Source organism: Trachinotus anak, unplaced genomic scaffold (assembly GCF_046630095.1).
Source record: "Trachinotus anak isolate AG129_WGS33_773 ecotype Australia unplaced genomic scaffold, CSIRO_AGI_Tana_v1 ptg000002l, whole genome shotgun sequence".
Taxonomy (NCBI): domain Eukaryota; kingdom Metazoa; phylum Chordata; class Actinopteri; order Carangiformes; family Carangidae; genus Trachinotus; species Trachinotus anak.
Window position 1 is genome coordinate 11,440,347 of NW_027273853.1, and position 20,978 is coordinate 11,461,324.

The following is a 20,978-nucleotide window of genomic DNA, read 5'->3' on the forward strand; positions in this document are numbered from 1 at the left end:
AAGACCAATAAATCATGCATGATACAAAGGTTATAGGCTACAATGCCTCGTTTTTAATGGAGTGTTGAGACTGGAAGACACAGTTAATAATCAGCACACTGAGGTTAGGAACCTCAAAGCCCTAGATAAGGCTAAGAAGCAGTTATTGCACTTTCTGACACAATGTTCTCCATTTTTAACTTCAAAAGACTGTTCTCTGTAAAAACTGGTCACTAATAGTAATAAATCTTTACTATGAAGTACAACCAATATACATTGCATAATATGGCTACGTACTGCATTCATGCAAAGTCATTTATGGCTTACTCTGTATGTACATACTGTTCATTGCAGACGTGCAAAACTACAGTTGTGCATATTGTAATCACATATTAAAGCTTGTTTATTTTCTGTTTATATTGTAAAGCTGTCACTATTTTGAATGTGGAGGTATAATAATTAATTCATTAACAGTATATCTGATTATTAATTACAGGCCAATGTGAAACTGCTTTTCTTGCAACAGGCTGCAGCTGTTTCACTTGTGTTTCTTAAAAGGCCTCTATAACTGGTAGTGCATCAATACATTTAAGGCCATGCTGAGACAATAAGTCTTGCCTGTGGTGTTTGAGCCGCTAACTGAAAGCCACTAAGAGGTGCTGGTGAGCATTACATTTATGTAACAATTAAGAAAACAACCCAAATCATTGTTCTATGGAAACTAAATGGATACTGTCAATCTCACACATCTTACATAGAGATTTATTTAAGCATGTAATACGTGAGGTAAGAGACCAACTAAACTCTCTCAACTGCTCTCATCCTGTGTTCAACTTTCCAACAGACCAATGCCTGAAACATGATACATCTAGATTCTATTGTGTTAACATGAGAGGTTGTGTGTACTCCACCGGGGAGGTTCAGAGCTCGCAAGATAAAAAACAAACTGTTCTCCTCACTTGGAGAGAATTACTGGAGGCCTGCAGTAAAACGGAATAATATATTTGACATAACTGGGAGTAACACTATTTAGAATTGCGTTACTTTTAAGCTGTGGTTCATTTTTTATTTTAACTGTCTTATTGCATATCTAAAAGTGTCACTAGAACATTGTCTGCTTCCCTTGTTGGTTGACCTCTGCTGCAGAACTAATGCGAAACAACCTCTGCTACAAAAACTGATTCAAGACAAGTTTGTTACCACAGTTTAAACCAAACTCATCTGAATAATCAAGGTCCTGGGGTCTTGCTTGTCCTGGTGGGTGTTCCACTGGACTGTCAGGATCTCTAGCCCTGGTCAGTGAGGTAGAAACCTAACTTGGCCACAGTCATTTCTCTGCGAAGACGCATCACCTCCCAGAACATCTGCTCCGCTGCAGAAGGGCAGAGAGACAACAACAAGAGTCAACTGAATGAAACCCATGTTGGCAAAGCAAGGAGCAAAAGGAGGCAAAAAAAACGGCTTGATATATCACATGTAAATAGATGTTAACTTACCATCATGTCTCACCAGGCCCTGCTGGATGTAGCGGATATAAGTAAAAAAATTGCAAACTGCTGTGATCTGCAAGGGTGAAAGGAGGACAAAGTGAAATGTAGCAACACTCAACAGCAGTGTGTCTAGTGAAGGTTACGGCGATTAAGTGAGAGTTACCCGTGCTCGGCTAGAAGGAGAGATGTAATAGTAGCTCTCCTTGTCGCCAAGCTTAATGCGATGCCGACAGAGTCGTGTCATGCCGCTTAACGCACATTTTCTGCAAGTGGAGAAAGATCAGCTGTTAAAAAAAATCACAGCTACAAGATACGTGGATACATGTTTTGATCACAGCTAACAATGAACATGATTTTCATTTCTTAAGGTATTATCAACAGGTATCCTAAAAGAGGACACATTCCAGGTGGAAATACATTTTACAAGACAGCACAAAAACAGAGGAGCTCAATCAGAGAAAGTTAGTGATTGAAAGAGTAAAGGATTCTAGGTTACATTAGACAGACACATGCAGAACCCTATCTGGGTCATTTATTTACAGACTTGTTTACATCTTTTCAGATCTCTGGATAAACAGACTTCATTTCATTCCACAGTAATTAGTGTTAGTGAAAAGCTGGACAGGTTATTGGTTCTTTGGAGGACTTACGTCTCTATTGCTGCCCTAAAGCCACTGGAAAAAAAGATTTTTAAATCAGACAGTGATTAGAAATGTGCCCATTGATTAAACCCCTCTGTTGACACATGGTAAGACAGTGAATAGCCCAGGACCATAAATCATCAGTGGAGAAACCAAAACCAAATTAGAGTGAATTTTCAGTGTTGCCTTGGCCATTGTTTAGGAGTGAATGGTGACAAGAGAAGAGAGGATGATAGTTAATATGTAGACGTGACAACTCACTTAGGGCCTCCACACTCTACAGCTGAGGCTTTAACCATCGGTATTGCTGACATGGCCACAGGCTCAATAGTCAGAGAGTTGTTTTCCACTGCACTCTGCACCAGCTGGGAGAGCTGTGGAGAGCAGGAATCAATCATGTTAATGTAACTTCAAACACTAAAATATGACAAATACAGTGACATAATGTTTCTGCTAAGAAGCAGCAAGACTGTGACCTCAGATCTTGTGAAGGAGAGACAGGGTCCGATGTCTTCTCTGTAGATACGACTCAGGAAGGCGGAGGAGCGGTCTAGACTCGGATGTTCCTTCCACATCAAAAACTCTGCATACAGAACTGAGTCCATCTGCAAACAGAAAATAACATATCACTCACTCTGTCAATATACTACCTGCCTAATGTGTCGACAACATGCAGCTGCATTAAATCACAGAAACCTTTAACTGACAAGACGTAATCATATTTTAAAAAGATTAAGTCTAAAGCCATGCTCAAAGCACAGCCTCACAGAGCAGCTACTCTGTGAGGCTGTGCTTTGAGCTAAATGCTAACATGTTCATGATGACAATGCTAACATGCTAATGTTACCACGTTGACCAGCCTTGCATGTTAGCACGCAAAAATTTGGTGATTATAAATATAAACAATAATAAAAACAAAGTACAATTGAGGCTGATGGTAATATGATTAATTTAACAGGTATTTCATCACAAATCAAAGTAATGGACAAATTGAAATTTTGTCCTGACAATGGCACTAAAGGAAAAGTTAAGGGACCACCAAAGTTATTACAATTCATCCAGACAGGGACATAAATATGTGTATCAAATGTCATTGCAATCCATCAAGTAAAGTTGATATATTTCACAGGATAAGTGAAGACTTTTGAGCTGTTGAATGCACTGGAGAAAAACTCTTTGCACCATCCAAGGTGACACGTCGACATGTGAGTAGAAAGAGTAGTTGGGGATCGAACTGCCTGCAGTTAGCGGACACCCTGCTCTACCTTCTGAGCCACAGAGAAGGATGTGTACTAAATTTCAATGCAGTTGCAAAGTGGTAGACCAACAAACCAACACTGCCATCCCCAGAGCAATAGGACATGCCATAAACATAAAAAACAGAGATCTGGGTTCATTATTTAGTTAGTGAAAGAGGCATAAGGAGGCTGTGCATTCTCCTTTCTACCTGTATTAGTCAGGAATGACTTTGCTTTCCACATATTTGGTGGCTCTTAGTTGTCTACAGCACCTCCTTGAATATTCAAAGTGAAATTTCTGTCCCTGCTGCATACTTTCACCTGCACAACCGGCATATTTTTACAGACAAAAATTAACCACTACTGCTAATATTGCTTCTCTCCAGTAAAAACACATGCATTAGAAGGACCAACTCTTATTTACATTGGTTGGTCAGCCATAAACACTGCATTTCACTAACAAATACATTTAAAAGAGATGACAGAAGCTGTTTAAACATTAAAATCTTAACTGCTTCGATTGAAAAAACTGCTGAAAAGAGCAGGACAGAAGCAGCACACTCAGTTATGAGTTTCTGTCCAACCAAACCACCAACTAAAGAATGTTATTCCCAAATGAAGACTTAAAATACACTTTTCCCAAGAGATACTGTGTATTGTTGTCACTTTGAACAGGAAAAACTCCCTCACTGTCCCAGAAATGCAGATGCAGCAGCTACAGCTAAAACTCCACTAAGCCTCATCGAACGGATGCGGTTACCTGTCTGCTGTCAATGCCTTGCCCCTCTCCCCGCTCCTGCCAATAAGAGTCATAGGTCACACTGACAGACTGTCCAGGAACCAGGCAGAGAATCAGAGAGAGGAGAGCAGGAACAGCAGGCTGAGACAGAAAGAGACAGACAGGGAGGAAGAACAAGTAAGGCAGAGGTTAGTAGTGAGAGAGAAGAAGAAACAAAAAGCAAAGAAACTCAGCTCAAGTAAGAGACAGGGAGAAGTGAAAACAAGAGTAAGTACTCAGAAAAGAAAATGTACAAGTCCAAAGAAAAAGAAAGACAAAAGTACAACATTTCGTTCAGGCTACCTCTCGATCCTCTTTGGCCACAGGTTGAATGGAAACTGAGGATGGTTCTGGTTTTCCAGGTGAGGATGGAAAGGCACCACTCGCGCTCTTGTTGCGGATGTGTCCCGCGACATGTTTGTACGCTCCCCTGGCTCCTGAAGGCTGCAGCTGGGGATGCAGCTGGCGGTTTGGTGAAGAGGGCGTGGATGTCAACACCAGAGTCTTGAGTGCCGTCACCTCTGCTTGCAGAACATCAATCTGGGAGCCAGACACAGAAAAAGCAGAGATAAAAACAAGAAAAAGTGCTGAAATCTGATGACAGGAGAGAAATCAACACCAACAAAATGCTATTTATGTCCTTTTTTTTTTTTGTTCATAAAATATTTCTAAAAAAAAAAACTACTTACAATAGCAGCCTATTTTAAGACAAATCAGAGGTGGATTCAAGAATAGTTCAGGCGCTGCTAAGGAATTTTAATAGGACAAAAATTCAATTCATGAGGCATCTGCTGAAGTTTTAACTGTAGTACAGAAACACACAGAAACAACCTCACACACCTTCCCCTGAGCCTCCTTCAGTTGTTTCTCTGCTGCTGCTTGTTTGACATTTGCTTCACGCACCATCTTGTGAGCTTCCTGTTGAGAAGCAGATTACATCAACCTGGTTAAAACACTGCAAGGTAAAGATATCTGCTGTGTGTCTATATGGTGCATTTAAAAAGGGAAGTCTGAGACATCTGATCATAAGTTGTTCTTAACAGTTCACTCATGCTAAAGGGTAAATCTGTTAAAAAGTTAAAGCTGCATTATTTTATCTTTTTGGTCACCAGTAGCAGAACAAGCTGAAGTCACAACATTGAGTGAGTTTACCTGCACATTAGTATCCCAGTTGTGTGCATCATCCTGAGTTTGATCGTATTATTGTTGTGATATTTACTTAGAACATGAGACACCTGGTTATTCATTTCCCTGAATAAATGATTATATCAGTATCCAGGTTTCTTATAATCTGTTTGCAGTTTTGTCCTACTCAAAAAATCCAATCATAACCAGGATACTCATGTAAATCCAATATTCACTCTAATTGAGCTCTTTTTGGTTTCCACCAACTCCTGAGAAAATTATCTGCTCCATTATGTTCACCAGCTCGTCGTTTACTTTGTCTGTCTGCCATTTGGTGCTGAGCAGGTAGTGTACAGTGTCTCAGTCAGAGCTTCTTTGCTGAAAACAGCTGCCTGCTGCTGCTGGAACAAGGCTGAAGACAAAGGAATTTGTTAATCAAAGAGACTAAGACGCTGTAGCACTGATGGGAACCAAAGAGTCTCATCGGTAATAGCTACTAGTCACCTCTTTCAAGTTGAGGTGTCTAAGTGAACTAGAGGTTTAAGACGCTGACCATTTACTTGCACAGCCCAAGATCACATGTTTGGTCAGGACCATCTTTAAATCCCCATCACCTCACTGTTTTGTGTTTAAGCCTCTTTGCTCTCATCAGTCTCATTTCCAGCAGCAGCAGTCAATGTTTTCAAAAAGTTAAATGGATAAACTGACTACACTCCCTGCCCAGCACAAAATGACAGATAGATAATGTTACCAACCAGCTCCTGAACACAGTGGAGCATTTCATTGCTAAAGAACAAGATATTTCCCTCAGGAGTTGATGAAGGCAAAAAACTGAGCAAAAAGCAGAGTGAATGTTGGATATAATTTGCCCGGTTGCTTGTGTCTGCTGTACGTATAAACTGTTTGCTAAAAGTTTGTCATATGAACTTAAAAAGTGAAATTATATCATTTTTGCAGCTTGTTTTTGCTGCCCCAAAGTAATGTTCAACATCAACGTTAAACTTGCAGTGAGTGCAACCTTACTTACACCATCATCGTCATCAGGGCATAATGCACGTGTCAGTATTACAGTGCACTCACCTCAAACAGACTAGCCGTCAGCTCCTCTAGCTCCTGCTCCAGCTGATTCCTGACCTGCGACAGACGCTCACACTCCTTATCTTTCAGTTTTAGTTCCTGAATTGTGGAGAAGAAAATGTCACAATCACATTTAACAAGGAAGAACATTTGCATTGTCAACTTTTTTGTTTTTTACTGTGTTAGCAGCAAGTAGGTTACAACACCCTCTTTGCAGCGTCCAGCTGTTCCCTAAGGATCTCCGAGCCCTTTTCTCTGATTTCTTTTTCTCTGATTTCCAGCGAGGAGCTGCGGAGCCGGGAGAGGTTGCCATGGTCTCTGCCCGAGGCGGGCACAGCCTGGCCTCCCCCCTCCACTCTGGACTCTGGCTCTGGATCCAGATCTACCAACCTTTACAGGGCAACAAACAAAAAAGTAATCATGGTTATTGACAGGACCCTTAAATCTGGGTTAGTGTAAAGACTACTATAGGATAGAGGTCTGCTTTAATGATAAGGACTGATTAACCCACAATTTGACTTATTTTCTTTTAAAGTCCTGCCTTGTTTGCCTAGTATTGAATGTCATTGTGACTGCAGGTGTGAATTATCTTTCAGATAACTCTAGTACAACACATTAAACTGCATTGTTTACATTGTAAGCTACAAGGTCCATGAGTTCAAGGTACAACTTGCAAGTCATCAAGTCACCTCTAAGTCATCATGCTCATGTGGGACTGGATATCATATGGTTATAATAGATATCCAACACTAACATACACTCAGTTATTATTATGGTAATATCGTTCAGTTTTTGTTTAAACTGTTTTGCATAGGTGTGGGGTGTTAACCACCCCGTTTACAGTCAGTGTCAACAAACCCGCAGCAAGATTATATTGGCTAATTAATGAGTCCAGACAATAGTTATAACCTTGATAAAGGCAGGCTTTATGACAGGGCTGCTGAGACTGGGTGTTCCTCATACACCGGCAACTGAGTGTAAATTATTATTATTCGTCAAGAACTAAGATGCAAAATGAACAACAAAACATCAAAACATTAGGCTGTGATGAACAATACTGACTGTGAATATTCAGTCTATTAGAGACTTTTCCAGCTCAGTTTTTTATATAATTATTTTACTCTGCCAGTGAGGGAAGCAGACTCTTGAGGGACCCCGGACCACCGTTTGGGACCCTCTGCTACTGCATTAGCAACATTACATTTTAATCAAAGCAGTCAGATTGTTATATATTAGTTAGTTGACGTTCACATCAGCAGCTAACAAACATTAAGCGGCACTTTTAGCCGGCTAGTTGCTGTTAGCTGCAACTTTCTGACAGGGAGAGGTCTCCCCTCAGCGTCCGCCCTTACCCCGTCAGTGTCCGGGACAGCAGATAAACCTCCCCCCGTGTCCCCTCAGCGTCCTCCAGCCGGTGTTGTTATCACAGCGACAATGATAACCCTACACACGGCGGAGGTTAGCCCGGTTCACCGAGGCTGAGCCACCGCCAGCGGAGGAATGCGGACGCTGACGTAGACAACCGACAACAGCAACGGTCACGAAAAAACAACAACAACAACAACAACAAAAACGATCAAGTTAAAAAGAAAATAAATAAATAAAAGTCTAACACCGACTGTGGTTTACACTTATCCTGTCTTATCCGCCACTGATTTTCTCCTCATCTCCGCGGTCAAGGGAGCGACTGCCTCCTCTCACAGGTCACATGACAGCGCATCCACCCCACAGCCCGGGGCCTGTCCCACCTCCACCTCCTCCTCCACCTCCTGCATGTACTGTCACACTGACAGGCTCATGCTTTCATCTTCTGATGTATTGTTAGCTGTATGTGTTAGATTTACCTCCTAAAGGAACAAATATTCGTTGTTGGGCCCATTTTCACCCCCAGTTTCACTGTGTCCATAGGCACCCACAAACCAGCCAGTATTGACAGACTTAATTATATTAAGATTTTAAATTAGATTTAATTATATTGACAGATAATTAAATGGCAACAATCTTGATAATTTATTAATATTAATTGTTTTTTTCAGCAAAAAAATGCCAAAATAACCACTGGTACCAGCTTCTCAAATCTGAATATTTGCTGGTTTTCACAGTTTTCTATGACAGAAAAATCCAACATCTTTGGGCTTTTCACTGTTGGTCAGACAAAAAAATATCTGAGTTTGTTTTGTTTTGATTTTTTTGTCAACAGTGCAACATCACACAAGGAGTTTCTGAGCACTTTACAGACTGAATAAAAACTATAGTACTACTATAGTACACACACCAAAATTTAGTACGTGAGTCAAAAAGCATATCACGCTGTGCCCTGGTGACTGAGAGGTTTAGGACACTGACCACGTAATCTCAATGAGTTTAGCCAGAGACATGTGTTGCATTTACCCCCATCTCTCTCCACTCATTTCCTGTCAGCTCCCTACTGTACTTTCTAATAAAGGCAAAAATTAAAATCAAAACGAGTCCTGGTCTGACCCTGCAGTAGACTGAAAAAAGGCCCCAGTATGTACCTGTTGTCAGATGAGGTTCCTCTGTTTTGGCAGCTCTTCATCACATTTGTTTAACTAAGATTTTACATGCAAAATACACCTAAGATAGTATCATGCAATGTTGGAGTTAAATTAGTGACTAAAGATTTAGACTAAAGAAGACTTTTGTCTGCTCGTTTACATATGTAGTCATGTGACTCGACCACCTGTCTACTGCCTTATTGTGATTGTCACGGGCGAACACATTATCCCCCTGGTGGGGCACATTGTCCATGGTGTGTGACAAAGCAGTGCATACTGTAAGTCAAGATAAGTCAGATTTCTCAAGACTGGAGTTGGTTTAACATTAGAGCCTCATCTGAGAAGATGTTTGTTGTTACATATTGTGCAGAATTGCACAACTGTCAATACTACAGCTGGTGGAAAGGAAAGCATTTGGGCAAAAAAGTGATCTTACATATTGTCATTGTGGTAACTCTAAGGGAGCCATCTGGTGACCACGAATATGAAACATAAAGTCTCTTTACATATGCTGTGCAGCAAACAATCACCATGCATTATGCTAATGTCATTCTGAGTGAACAAGGTGAACCTCACTTGGGCCAAGTTGCCTTTTTAACCAACAAAACCACTTTGTTCATCCCATTCAGATAACCTTATGTCAACTGTCTCACCCCGATGCTTTGTGATTTAACACTTACCGTCCCACAACACAGCCTTCCTCCTCAGATTCTCTGCTGGACCTGTGTCTGGAAGCTGGCTGTCCCACCACATCAGGTGTCCCGTAGAAGACTGTGGAGGAATACACTGCTATTCCAGATCTCCCCGCCTTGAGGACTTCATATCCCCGGCTGGATGAAGCTGAAGACGGTGGAGAGGAGGAAATCTGGACGCTGTGAATTCCCTCAAAAGCATCCATGTCTGTATCTCAGGTCAGAAACTGCTGGTTTCTTCAGCCAAAATTTAGTTTGTCAAATTCTTTAAGTGGCATGTGATGACCTTGATGTCTGTAGCTGTCAAGCTCCTAAAATACAGACAAGGAAAAGTTACATACTGCAAGTTAAAATCACATGACAACTAAATGGTTCATAAAAGTTTCGCTTTACAAACTTGCACAGTAATAAGTATTCTGTTGGACAAGACATGACCTCTACAGTGTTAAACTGTAACTTCCCTCTTTGTATTCTGCAGAGACATAAGAGGTCAGGTTTGAGATATCCCGTGTAAACATAAGGTAGGAAACAGTATCCTGCAAGTATCATGCACATGTGGAGTTTGACAGAGTTACACTTCCAGGTTGAGTTAAGGACAAAAAACACACATGACATACTCACCAAAATGTTCAAAACGGATTCTTAGTTGTTTCCAGTGGATCAAAAATCTGGAAAACAGTGCTTTGTTAATCTCTGGATTCAGGGTTTAGCAAATTAAACTGTGTCCGCACTTCGCCCTGCTGCTGTCCGTCTGGTTAGACAGGAAGGGTTAATCACTAACACTTTCTGACCAGCCACAACTCAGCTGTGCACATTTCTTCCAGCAGGGGGTTCCTCCACAGTCTCACCTGATCTGGAGCCTTATATTATCAAATGTTGAACGATGATTCAAATAGAAAATAATCAAATTTCCTCTGATATCCAGAAATGAGAGTATGTCAAAAGTGAAAAAAGAGAGAAATGGCATGAGTGTTAAACTTTAAAGAAAATAGTCCGTGAAGTTGCTGAAATTTGGTTTCATAAAGTCATATTTCCAAAGTCTAAACACAACTACTCAGCGGTTATGTCTGGAACCAACCTATTTGTGGCAGTGTGGGTGCTCTGCTGTCCTCAGATTTGTTCAGATTAACAGGACCTGGCCTCACAATGCAGCTTTGTTGCTGAAACAGATTAACACATCAAGTGACCGGAGGTGTAGGAGTCCCTTGCTCTCTTTTTCTTTCCTGCTTTCCTTTCTCCAACATTCTCCCCAGACGCTGCCGACACACATCTTGAGCCACAGTAAGTGCAATGACCAGACGTTTTCGTTTTCAGTGGTGAGTAACCACAAATTCACAGTTTTATGTTTGAGTCGGCAGATTTGACCTTTTGTGACCCTTAAATATTGTATTAGCCTGTTGTAGCCTTGCAAACATCTCCTCAGAAGTAGTTTTATATTTAGATCTATAAAATGTGAAAAAAAAAGTTTGTAGAAAATGGAAAATAAAATTTCGTTGATTAAGTTTGGGATCATTGAACTGTTCTCTGGATCTCAACACAATATAGTGTATAAATCTAAACCTGTGGATTATAGAATAAGTAGTGAACATATCTCAACCAACATTCCTGTTTTGTTTTACTGAACAACTTCAGATATGTGACCACACTGGCCTTATGAGATCCAGGCTGATCGCTGACGCTGAGCTACGACGAAGCAAAGAAAACAACACCACACTGGTTTCCTTCATGTCAGGCCACAGTCAGCCAGCAGGTTGGCCAGCAACGAGCAGCAGCAGCAGCAGCAATGACAGTAACGTACTCCCGCAGGGTTGCTGATGCAGGTCTGGGAACCTTCTTTCACCTGCTCCTGCGATGGAAAGGCAGCATCTACAAACTGCTCTACAGAGAGCTCATCATCTTCACCCTGCTCTACTACTTCTTCAGTATTGTTTATAGGTACTCATAAAGAGAAAACACCAAACTTCAGTTGTAATTATTCATGTCCTCCAGTCTACGGAAAGAGTGACTATTGCCTGATCCATGCTGGGTTTTTATTCCTGATATTGATATTTTATTCTATAATTTTTTCCCTTTGTTAAGGACACACACATATATACTAAAGGAGACATTCTCCAGTTGAAAAATACACTTGTCAGTGTCCTGTGGTGAACAAACTATGTAAAGATCTCAAACATTACTTTGATAAGTCAGTATAAGCCAGGGCTGATTTATCAGTTGTAATCTTAACAGTATTTATTGTATAACTGTGGTATAACAACGACCGTCACAGTTTTAATACACCAGTTTCTGTTATAGCCATAAGACAAAGTAACATTTTCTTAAAGTGGATTCTTAATGGACAAAACTGTAAAGTTTAGTACATCTTCTTAGCAGCATATGGCCTCCATCATAACAAAGGAAATATTTGCTCAGTTTCTCATAAGAACAAGAAAATGTTCTCATATTAACAAAATATAACAAATTATTTTCATATTATAATGACTTTACAACAAACTAAATTAACAAGACTGGTTTTTAAAATTCTAACAACATGGATGTTTCTATTACGACAACATCCTGACTTGTGTTATAGAGAGAAAATGTTTCTTATTTTAATTAGAGAAGATTGTTTTTAAAGTGAGAATGAGATATGTTGACTGTGTAATAACTGGATATAATGATGCTTCACAAAAACATTTTGTTGACTTTGGTTTTTTGTATTTACAAGAGAATGTGGAATAATAGCACTATATAAATATGTTGTTATGACATGAAAAGGATCTTTTTCCAGTTATAAGGAGAAACTGAGGAAATATTTTTTGTCATGGTTAGAGCAGAAAGTGTGGTCCCAGCTTGTCACAGGTCTGTCCTCAGTTGTCATAGAAGGGACTCAGCAGATGTTTCCTTCACCAGGTTTGTGTTAAAAGATGACCAGAAGAGGCTGTTTGAGAAGCTGTCAATATACTGCGACCGCTATGCAGAGCTCATCCCGGTGTCATTTGTGCTGGGTGAGTTGGGGCTGATTGTTTTCTATCTTGTATGATCCTCAGTTGCACCTTCCCACCATCTCTCTGAGTAATTCACTGCACCATCATCTCATGTAAATCTGGAAGATCATTCAAACATGTGCAATACTCGTGCATACATCTAGTTTGCTGTAAACCAACACTACAGACAGCTTCTGATTTTGCAGTTTTGAATTTTTTAACCAGGTTTCTACGTGACTTTGGTCGTGTCCCGCTGGTGGGGCCAGTTTGAGAATGTTCCCTGGCCAGACCGCCTGGCAGCATTAGTGGGTGGTCATGTTCGTGGAGGTGACGAGGCCTCCAGGCTGACCCGCCGAACTCTGATGAGGTACGCCAACCTGTCTGGCGTGCTCATCTACCGCTCTGTCAGCACAGCTGTCTACAAGAGGTTCCCCACCATGGAGCACCTGGTGCAGGCAGGTACGACGTGATGATGAAACCACTAAGACACATGCCACTTGTCACATACAGCACAACCACACCCACAGCTGCTGGCTCTGTTTGCACCATTTAAAGTCTTGAGGAAACCGATGTGGCGCTTTCTCTGTTTATATATCGTTTTGGCTGCTTTTATCTCCACGCCATCTACATCTCCTAGGTTTGATGACGTCAGAGGAGCTGAGGCACCTGGAGGACCTGCCATCTCCTCATAACAAGTTCTGGGTCCCCTGCATGTGGTTCGTCAGTCTGGCTCTGAGAGCTCGGAGTGAGGGTCGCATCAACAATGATGTGGCACTCACAGCCATCCTCACTGTAGGTGTTCATGTGCATCAGTCTGCAGGCCAAAAGAGCCTCATCATCATCACTTTGAAAAAGCTTTTATTTTAAAAAATATGGTTTCTGCATGTGCTGCTGTTTTCTCTGTTCAGGAGTTGAATAGTTTACGGGCAAAGTGTATGAAGCTGTACGGTTATGACTGGATCAGCCTGCCTCTTGTCTATACTCAGGTTTTGTTGATAATGTATTCTGTGGCAGTAGAACAAATAGATTTAGTAGTTTTCATTTAGTGATAATTGCACATTGATTATGTAAAAATAAACACTGCCAATGACTGTGATGCTAAGCTGAAATGAGGCTACTGGTTTTTACTACTAAAAAATATAATTGTGTTCTTATAGTAATCACATACCTGAAATGATTAATTCAGTTTAATCAATATTAGAAATTTAATCAAAAGAGCAATAAAACAACTCTCGTAGATACTTGGTAAATTTTTCTCTGAGGTTGCTGTGACACTGCTGGACTTGACAAATGTGTTTAAATTAGGTGGCGACAGTTGCTGTCTATAGCTTTTTCCTGGCTTGTCTGATTGGTCGTCAGTTCTTGGATCCAGCTCAGGGGTACCCTGGTCATGATCTGGACTTCTACCTGCCTGTCTTCACCCTGCTGCAGTTTTTCTTCTACGTTGGTTGGCTGAAGGTGAGGAGCATCAGATCATTTGTTTGATCCAGTCACAGTGAAATTTTATTTGTCAAACCCTGAGATGTATTGTTGCCGTTTTCCTTCCGTGGTCTCAGGTGGCTGAGCAACTCATAAATCCTTTTGGTGAAGATGATGACGACTTTGAAACCAACTGGCTTGTTGATCGCAATTTACAGGTCTGGATCGAAAACCTTGTTGCTATTTGTTTTTCATCAGCTGTGGACAGTGGCTGTCTTGTTCTACTTGCTGTCGTTTTCATTGTGTGCCAGGTGTCCTTGTTGTCTGTGGATGAGATGTATGACAGCCTGCCCCTGGTTGAGAGGGATATGTACTGGAACGAGTCTGAACCTCAGCCTCCCTACACTGCTGCCAGTGCTGAACACCGTAAACCCTCCTTCATGGGCTCAGCACTGGATATCAGGTGCAGTAATGATTTTATTTCCTGGCAGACAATTCTTAAATACTCTGTCATGTAACCATCTGTGCGATCTAAACCAGTGTCCCTAAGGAGGAGATGGAGTTTCAGTCCAATCTGGAGCAGATCAAAGAACACGAAGAAGCCAACTACTCCACCCCGCTGCTTGGAGGGCTGGGTCGTCTTCTCGGTGTTCAGTCTCCTAACTTTCCTCGCTCCTCCCGTGTCTCTCTGCTGCGCCGCCGCCCTGGAGCTCCACTAAGCCGTTTCCCTCTTTACCTGCACCAAGAGACTCCATCAACTCTGAGTCAAGTTCGCCAGCCTTTGAACCAGGAGCGAGATCCGGACTACGCCTTCTCCAATATGCCCCTGTACGAGAGACCAGGTTTCTACAGCTGCCCACAAACACCCATCCACTGCGTACCCCCTGCGGTGCCCCGGCCTCGACCCGCCCGGAGAACCCAAAACGAGTGGGATCGCAGCTGCAGCTCCCTCGCCCATCCAATGGCGGGCTCACAGTTGCTGCCTCCTGACACCCCCAACCTTGTCCCCCCAATGCCGTCCTCTGCTTTCCCCTGGCTGAGCGAGGATGGCGAGATGCAGAGTGCCCCTGCTTTCTCCTTCCCCGACCCTCCAACTGAACTCTGCCCAATTTCTAAACTCAGGCCAGGACACGGCCTGCTGTCTCGCCGGCCTCCCCCTCCTCGCCTCACTCTGGACAACCTCCCCTCAGCCGACAGCCAGCCTGGACCTCCGAGTGCTCGAGCTGCCGGAAGCGGAGGAGAAAGGGTGTTCTCGTTCACTCCTCCCTCTCGAACAACCCCAGCAAATCCCAGTAATCCCAACAGCAGCTCTAGCAGCATTAATGCAACAAGTACCAACGGCGCTGGCACGACAGGAACTCTCTGCAACGGTACAAGTCACAGTAATTTTAGTAGCCATGGCAACTTCAGCGGCAACATGAGGGCAAGCAACGGAGGCGCCAACGGCGGGCTGAGCAATAACATGAACACGGTTTCCACTTCAGCGTCATCGCAACAAGAAACCAATCAGCAAAACTCGCCCAACGATTCAGGAATCTCACTGGCTGAAGGGGACCTGCTGGGTGTTTTGGTGGATGGCGGGGTGAACAAGGCGTCAGGAGGGAGGGAACAGGATTGACACTGTTTTTATACCAGACGTGGCATTCAATATATTTAACACACACACTCACACAGCTACCGACTTATGTTACATCTGAAATGCATTACATCATCTGAAGCCATACACACAATTGAAAACTATTTGTTGCAAATACTGAGTTAATCTCTTGCTTCCTGACGAACTCTTAGAAAAGAATTAACCTACTTGTAAAGCAAAAAGCACCTTATGAGATTTAACCGTCAACATATGAAGGAAAAATAAAAAATACTTTACAGTTTCTTCTGGGACTCCGTGACAAGAAGCCAAAATGTGTATATCCTTAAACTCTAGTAGTCTTGGCATTGTTACCATCAGTGTACTCTTTAATAAATATTACTTAACATTTTTTCAATAAAAAAACCTCAAAAGCTGAAATTATTTGTGTACTACTTTATTTTATTATACAAGGATAATGTACAATTCACAACTACATATATTCATAAAACATGTTCTATGAAGCACTTGCAAAGAGGAGCAAACTGTCCAACAAAGAAATAGCTGAGGAAACATTTTTATGGCTTTCATCTGCTTATTCACATCTGCGTGTGGTTAGACTTTAGTTTGTAACCATGGTGATTTGTAACCTCGGTTAATTATCATTTCAGTAATTGTTTTGGAATGTTTCAGTAAAAAAAAAATAAAAAACAAGTTTGTCAAACAGGAAATTAAATAATTAAACTGACAAGAAATGCTCATAGTGATTAGATAATAATTAAATGGGCCAATGAATTTAATTTTATTGTTTTTAAATTATGGATTATTCTATTTGCTAATGTTCCTTCCTAATTATTCATGTGGTTTTTTTTTTTTCTTTGCTTTTTACAGTTTCATTTAATGCACATAAGAATTCAAATATGATACACCCTAAAGTGACAGGAGTATCCTGGAGTGGTCTACAGCAGTGATTCCTAATGTTCGTAAAAAGAGGCATGGTCTTTGTGTGGACATTAGTTGTGAACAGTTAAAACAAAGAAGAAAAACAATTTAAAAAATTAGAGAGAAGTCAACCCCCAGGTTGGGTTAGACCTGATTGATCTTTTTATGTGAAACACTGGTTACATGTCTTTGAATTATAGAGAGGTATCATTAAATGTAAGAGTGGAAAAAGTAAGCTATAAATGCTTATATCAGGCTATTGTCAACGTGCGGCTGGAATATAAGACACATAGTAATAAATGGAGGAACAAAAAGCTTGCTTTAAAATTATTTTCCAAATCAACTTTTAAAGTAATTAATTTATACATAGTTGTGATTTTACACATTATAAAAGCCTTTAAATGTTCAAGTGGCCTCCATACACTTCCTGCTCAAAGAGAAGCAAATATTTTAATAAAATGCTGACAAATTTCAGTGCAGACATTAAATTGTTGTTCTAGCCACCATACCACCATACCAAATAAATAAGTATGAACACACAAGGTAGGAATTAAAGGTCTATTCAGTCTTTATTTTTACAAAACACGTCTACGATAGATTGTAACCTGGAATGTAACGTCAAGTGAGGTCTGGAGTGGTGCAGTTTAGAGCTCTATCTATGGCTTTTGCAAACATATGCAGTGTACGTAAGGGATGGGGGCAGGCTGGCATGCAGAGGTGAGCAGGATGATCAGTGTCACAGCGTAGTTTAACTGCCCTCTTCAGCCATGGTGTGTTTGTCAAAGAGGTACTCGGCCATGCCGGTCTGAGGGGCTCCCATGCGACGCAGGTTTGAGATCCAGTCAGCGAGCTGTTTGATAGATTTCACCTGTTCATCCAGAAAATGTGTTTCTATGAAGTCACACATCTGTGGAGAATAAATGACAAAATGTTGCAGATCATTAGACGATCAGATCCTCCAAATAGCAAGTATTTTATGTTCTTACGCCAAATGTGCAGACTTCAGCTTTTCCAATTGTTTTGATGACATTTCTGGTGTTTTGCAAGCATAAATAAAGGTTTGCAGGTCACTTAAATGTGTAAGAGATTGGCTTTTGGGCAGTATTGAATATGACATCTTGTTGTAGCTTCAGATCTTCTCTGCAATCACTCATTTTAAAATGTCAGTATACCCAGTCTCACAGCACAGCTGCTGTCATTAACCCCTGCTTTTGTTGATATAGTCTGAAGATGTCACGATTATTTAATAATGATTTTATCTACAGCTCAGCAGCTTCTTACTGAGCGTTGGTTAACATGGTATTTATGAGCTGCTTTCAGATTTCATACTCACTCCATCGTTTGATGGTAAAAAAATATAAATGAAATCAACTTTACTATGAATTTGGCTATATTAAAAAACACAATATATCTGATCACACAAACTGAGGTTTAATGGGCCGGCCATATCTATCTATCTATCTATCTATCTATCTATCTATCTATGTGTCTCTGTCTCTCTCTCTCTCTCTCTCTCTCTCTAACTGCAAACACCTACAGCGTTTTGCTGTCAAGAAATAAATGAAATGCATCAGTAAAATTAATTTTAAGTCAAATGCCAATAGCGCTGAGTGAAATGGCAGCAGACAGTTTCCTGCAGCTGTGAAGGAGCTGGAAGGAGACACAGTGAACATTGGCCCATAGTTTGCTGCTTACATGAGGATCATTGTGTTCAGTCGCCATTTTCTGCAGGTCGAGCAGAGATTGGTTTACACTTTTCTCCAGCTGCAGGGCACACTCCAAAGCCTCCAGGCCGCTGCCCCACTCATCTCTATCAGGTTTCTAAGACAAACATAAATAATTCACAACAATTCAATACTCCACATCTGCTGATTTTACAAAAATAGCCAACTGAGGAATGAATAATTTGATCATAAATTGGTAATTGCATCCCATTTTATGGACATTTCAAAAGTTTCCTCCAAAGACCTTCATGGATAAAGATTCACTTTGTGATTCCACAAAGTCAACTGGTCTTGGTTTCTTTAACTAACCTGATGTGAAAATAATGATAATAAAACTGACATTGTTGGGACACTGTAACACCATCGAGGAGGAAAAGCATCAGTACATACATTTATGTCCTGCAGAAAAATCCGGCCTCCCCTCTTGTTCTGCAGACTCATCAGCTTCTCTGCATGCTCATTCTCCTCTTTGGACTGCGTGCGAAAGAACTTAGCAAAATTTGGCAGGGATTTATCATCCCTATCAAAGTAGTAGGCCTAAAAATGAACAAAAAGAAAGATGAGAAAACCTTTGTTTCATCACAAACAGCACTGAGCTATCAGAGCTGAGCAGAGAAGATGCACCTCAAGCTGCTGATTTGAAAGCAGGTCTTACCATAGAGAGATAAACATAAGAGGCATACAGCTCCAGGTTTATCTGTCTGTTAATAGCAGCCTCACAGTCCTGGTGGAAGTTTTGTCGAACTTGTGAACTCATTTCTGTATGGATTATAACGATGAATATGAGAGTGAACAAATTTCCTTGACACTCCTATGCTGGTCAAATTTAAGGCAGTAGATAACGGGATAGGCACATTTAACAAGTATGGATATGGATATAGTAGGATGGATACTTGAACTCAGCTGATGCAGTATATGTCGCATCACAAATTACCAACATGAGACAAGACATGCACTTCAGACCACTGCCGACACTAGCTGATGATAACTTACCACTCCACCCTCCCTGCCAACATCACCTGACACACAATCTTCTCACTACACATCAGCTTCTGACACTGAAGCTCCTACTAAACCAAATAATTACACTTATGGAAGCAAGCACCCAGCTTTCAAATGGTCATTCACCTAATTTATTTAAAAAAAAAAAAAAGCTTTTCCACACTTACCCTAGTTGTATCTATCCATGCTGGTCATTTTGGGTTTACTTGCACAGGTTTTAAAACATCTGTCCTTGAGTTTTCTGTCTGGACCTCAACACAATAAGTGGATCTTCTAAATATTTCCATTTACTTTACGTGCAGCAATTTCTCAGGGCGATCCACCAAACTGTGAACAGTAAATGCCGCAGTGAAATTACTCCTGGGTCTGTGGAGCATCCTGATTTGGGTGCACTGACCTTTTAAGTGAACACCTGCATCCATATTGATCCAGACAAACCGACCTTCATCTCACGAGCAGCGACTGAAAACCTGATAAACCGATGTAACGTGTGTGTTTAAGTGAATCACTGTTGATCAAAGCCAACCTGGTTAAATAGCTTTTGTGTTCGAGTTGTAGCAAACAGATATTTTCACTAAACCGTGGGTAGTAAAGGCGGACTGTTTACCTGCTTATGTAAAGAGGCGTTGGGTCAAGGTGGGCTGATAGCAAGACTTGCTAACCTGGTGGCTGATTTCAACGCAAAACTAAAGGGGGAAAGTAGCCTTGACTGGCGGTAATGCTGACTTTGTCGATGAGCCTAACATTTTATTCTACCGGAAAGCTAGCTGACGATAGCTGCAGGTTGAACACACAGTTAGCAACCATCAGTCCGTTCATTCAGACAACAGCTCGACAGGTAACAACTCACAGGCTAGCTGAGCATCGAGCTGACACACAAACGTACCTGGTTTGTCGAGCTGGGACTTTCCACAGAAGTAAACAGCTGTGTACCAACGCAATGTTTACGACCTTAAACTTCCAATGACAAAGTTTCTCCGTGGAGCAGCTAACGTTAGCGAGCGGCGGGGCTCGCTGGGCCCCTCCCCCCCTTCAACGTTAGCGCCGTCAGGGTTGCCAGGTTTGACCGACAAAAAGTTGCTACCGCAGAGACTAGAAACCGCCCAGTCTCAGCAAAAATGTCACTTTCCTACAACAAAGTCGTTTGATTAATGTTAAAAGTTAAGATAATGTTAATGTTAAAAGTCTTCACTTATATGAACAGATCTAAACGTTTACAAGGAACAGGAAGTATGCAAATGTAATCAGTATTTGTTGACATTTGGTAAAAATAAATCAAGAAAAGTAAAGAAAATAAATAAGCCGAATTCGCTATTAGCCGTTCCTGTTTGCTATAACTGGCTGTAGTGACAACTAACATTAAACTGCTTTTACACTGAAGAAAACTTTAATACTTTGTAATTCTCAGGCAAGTTCAGTTTCATTCAGTTTTCTGACCTCTCAGCAGACATTATTTGTGCTAGATGTCAGAGATAATGATAACCTTGTAAAGTGTAAGTTACACTGAATCAAAAAATGTATGTGTAGCTTTTGATTTGACTGATTTTATTACACAATTTGCTGCTGCAACTGATGATCGTGATGATTGTCAACCAAACTGCACCATCTCATGTTGGTTGTGTGCTTTTTATAGTCTGTGGTTGTGTCTCTGACCATAACCCCAGACTGGCCCTCTTCATACACCTGTCCCTTTCACATCACACAATATCTCGTATGTCCCAGACTGCTCCACCCTAATAGTCTAACTTTTTGACTATTTTGCCATCATGGCACAAAAGGTAGCTCAAATTATATCCGCCCATTTATGGAAAAAGTA

General features: G+C 41.2%; 3 protein-coding genes across 10 annotated transcripts; 1 reads left to right on the top strand and 2 right to left on the bottom strand.

The window, feature by feature from the left end:
* Positions 1 to 17: 17 nt before the first annotated feature.
* rab3il1 (RAB3A interacting protein (rabin3)-like 1) lies at positions 18 to 10,312 on the bottom strand. 5 transcript variants are annotated; one of them, XM_071497164.1, is made up of 13 exons: positions 10,158 to 10,312; positions 9,525 to 9,847; positions 6,535 to 6,718; positions 6,332 to 6,427; positions 4,967 to 5,044; positions 4,430 to 4,666; positions 4,109 to 4,228; positions 2,587 to 2,715; positions 2,372 to 2,484; positions 2,120 to 2,143; positions 1,633 to 1,732; positions 1,476 to 1,542; positions 18 to 1,351 (listed from the first exon to the last, which is right to left on the bottom strand). In XM_071497164.1, exons 2-13 carry the CDS (start codon positions 9,740 to 9,742, stop codon positions 1,266 to 1,268), a joined length of 1,452 nt encoding a protein of 483 aa, XP_071353265.1. In that variant the 5' UTR covers positions 9,743 to 9,847; positions 10,158 to 10,312; the 3' UTR covers positions 18 to 1,265. The 5 variants fall into 5 exon arrangements, with proteins under 5 accessions (XP_071353265.1, XP_071353272.1, XP_071353281.1 ...); XM_071497171.1 differs by lacking the exon at positions 2,120 to 2,143; XM_071497180.1 differs by lacking the exon at positions 4,109 to 4,228 and having other exon boundaries at positions 10,158 to 10,311.
* A 241-nt stretch (positions 10,313 to 10,553) lies between these two features.
* Positions 10,554 to 15,980, top strand: best1 (bestrophin 1). 3 transcript variants are annotated; one of them, XM_071497109.1, is made up of 10 exons: positions 10,554 to 10,817; positions 11,169 to 11,471; positions 12,429 to 12,523; positions 12,728 to 12,961; positions 13,140 to 13,294; positions 13,411 to 13,488; positions 13,808 to 13,960; positions 14,059 to 14,139; positions 14,233 to 14,384; positions 14,462 to 15,980. In XM_071497109.1, exons 2-10 carry the CDS (start codon positions 11,320 to 11,322, stop codon positions 15,537 to 15,539), a joined length of 2,178 nt encoding a protein of 725 aa, XP_071353210.1. In that variant the 5' UTR covers positions 10,554 to 10,817; positions 11,169 to 11,319; the 3' UTR covers positions 15,540 to 15,980. The 3 variants fall into 3 exon arrangements, with proteins under 3 accessions (XP_071353210.1, XP_071353195.1, XP_071353201.1); XM_071497094.1 differs by having other exon boundaries at positions 14,059 to 14,384; XM_071497100.1 differs by lacking the exon at positions 13,411 to 13,488 and having other exon boundaries at positions 14,059 to 14,384.
* Positions 15,981 to 16,986: 1,006 nt separating this feature from the next.
* fth1b (ferritin, heavy polypeptide 1b) lies at positions 16,987 to 20,208 on the bottom strand. Of its 2 annotated transcripts, none has more exons than XM_071497215.1 (5): positions 20,049 to 20,208; positions 18,816 to 18,919; positions 18,551 to 18,697; positions 18,132 to 18,257; positions 16,987 to 17,343 (listed from the first exon to the last, which is right to left on the bottom strand). In XM_071497215.1, the coding sequence occupies exons 2-5, from the start codon at positions 18,915 to 18,917 to the stop codon at positions 17,185 to 17,187; spliced, it is 534 nt and encodes a 177-aa protein (XP_071353316.1). In that variant the 5' UTR covers positions 18,918 to 18,919; positions 20,049 to 20,208; the 3' UTR covers positions 16,987 to 17,184. The 2 variants fall into 2 exon arrangements, with proteins under 2 accessions (XP_071353316.1, XP_071353308.1); XM_071497207.1 differs by lacking the exon at positions 20,049 to 20,208 and adding an exon at positions 19,560 to 19,599.
* Between the last annotated feature and the right edge of the window lie 770 nt (positions 20,209 to 20,978).

Coding starts and splice junctions, on each gene's coding strand:
- rab3il1 (XM_071497164.1), bottom strand. CDS start 9,742: ATGGATGCTTTTGAGGGAATTCACAGCGTCCAGATTTCCTCCTCTCCA. Junction 2,716..4,108: donor AAGGCATTGACAGCAGACAG/GTAACCGCATCC, acceptor TTCTGTTTGCAG/ATGGACTCAGTTCTGTATGC. Junction 1,733..2,119: donor TTTAGGGCAGCAATAGAGAC/GTAAGTCCTCCA, acceptor CTCCACTTGCAG/AAAATGTGCGTTAAGCGGCA.
- best1 (XM_071497094.1), top strand. CDS start 11,320: ATGACAGTAACGTACTCCCGCAGGGTTGCTGATGCAGGTCTGGGAACC. Junction 13,295..13,410: donor CACTCACAGCCATCCTCACT/GTAGGTGTTCAT, acceptor TTCTCTGTTCAG/GAGTTGAATAGTTTACGGGC. Junction 14,385..14,461: donor GGCTCAGCACTGGATATCAG/GTGCAGTAATGA, acceptor GATCTAAACCAG/TGTCCCTAAGGAGGAGATGG.
- fth1b (XM_071497207.1), bottom strand. CDS start 19,584: ATGGATGCAGGTGTTCACTTAAAAG. Junction 18,698..18,815: donor CTTATGTTTATCTCTCTATG/GTAAGACCTGCT, acceptor GTTCATTTTTAG/GCCTACTACTTTGATAGGGA. Junction 18,258..18,550: donor TTTTTCTGCAGGACATAAAT/GTATGTACTGAT, acceptor TGTTTGTCTTAG/AAACCTGATAGAGATGAGTG.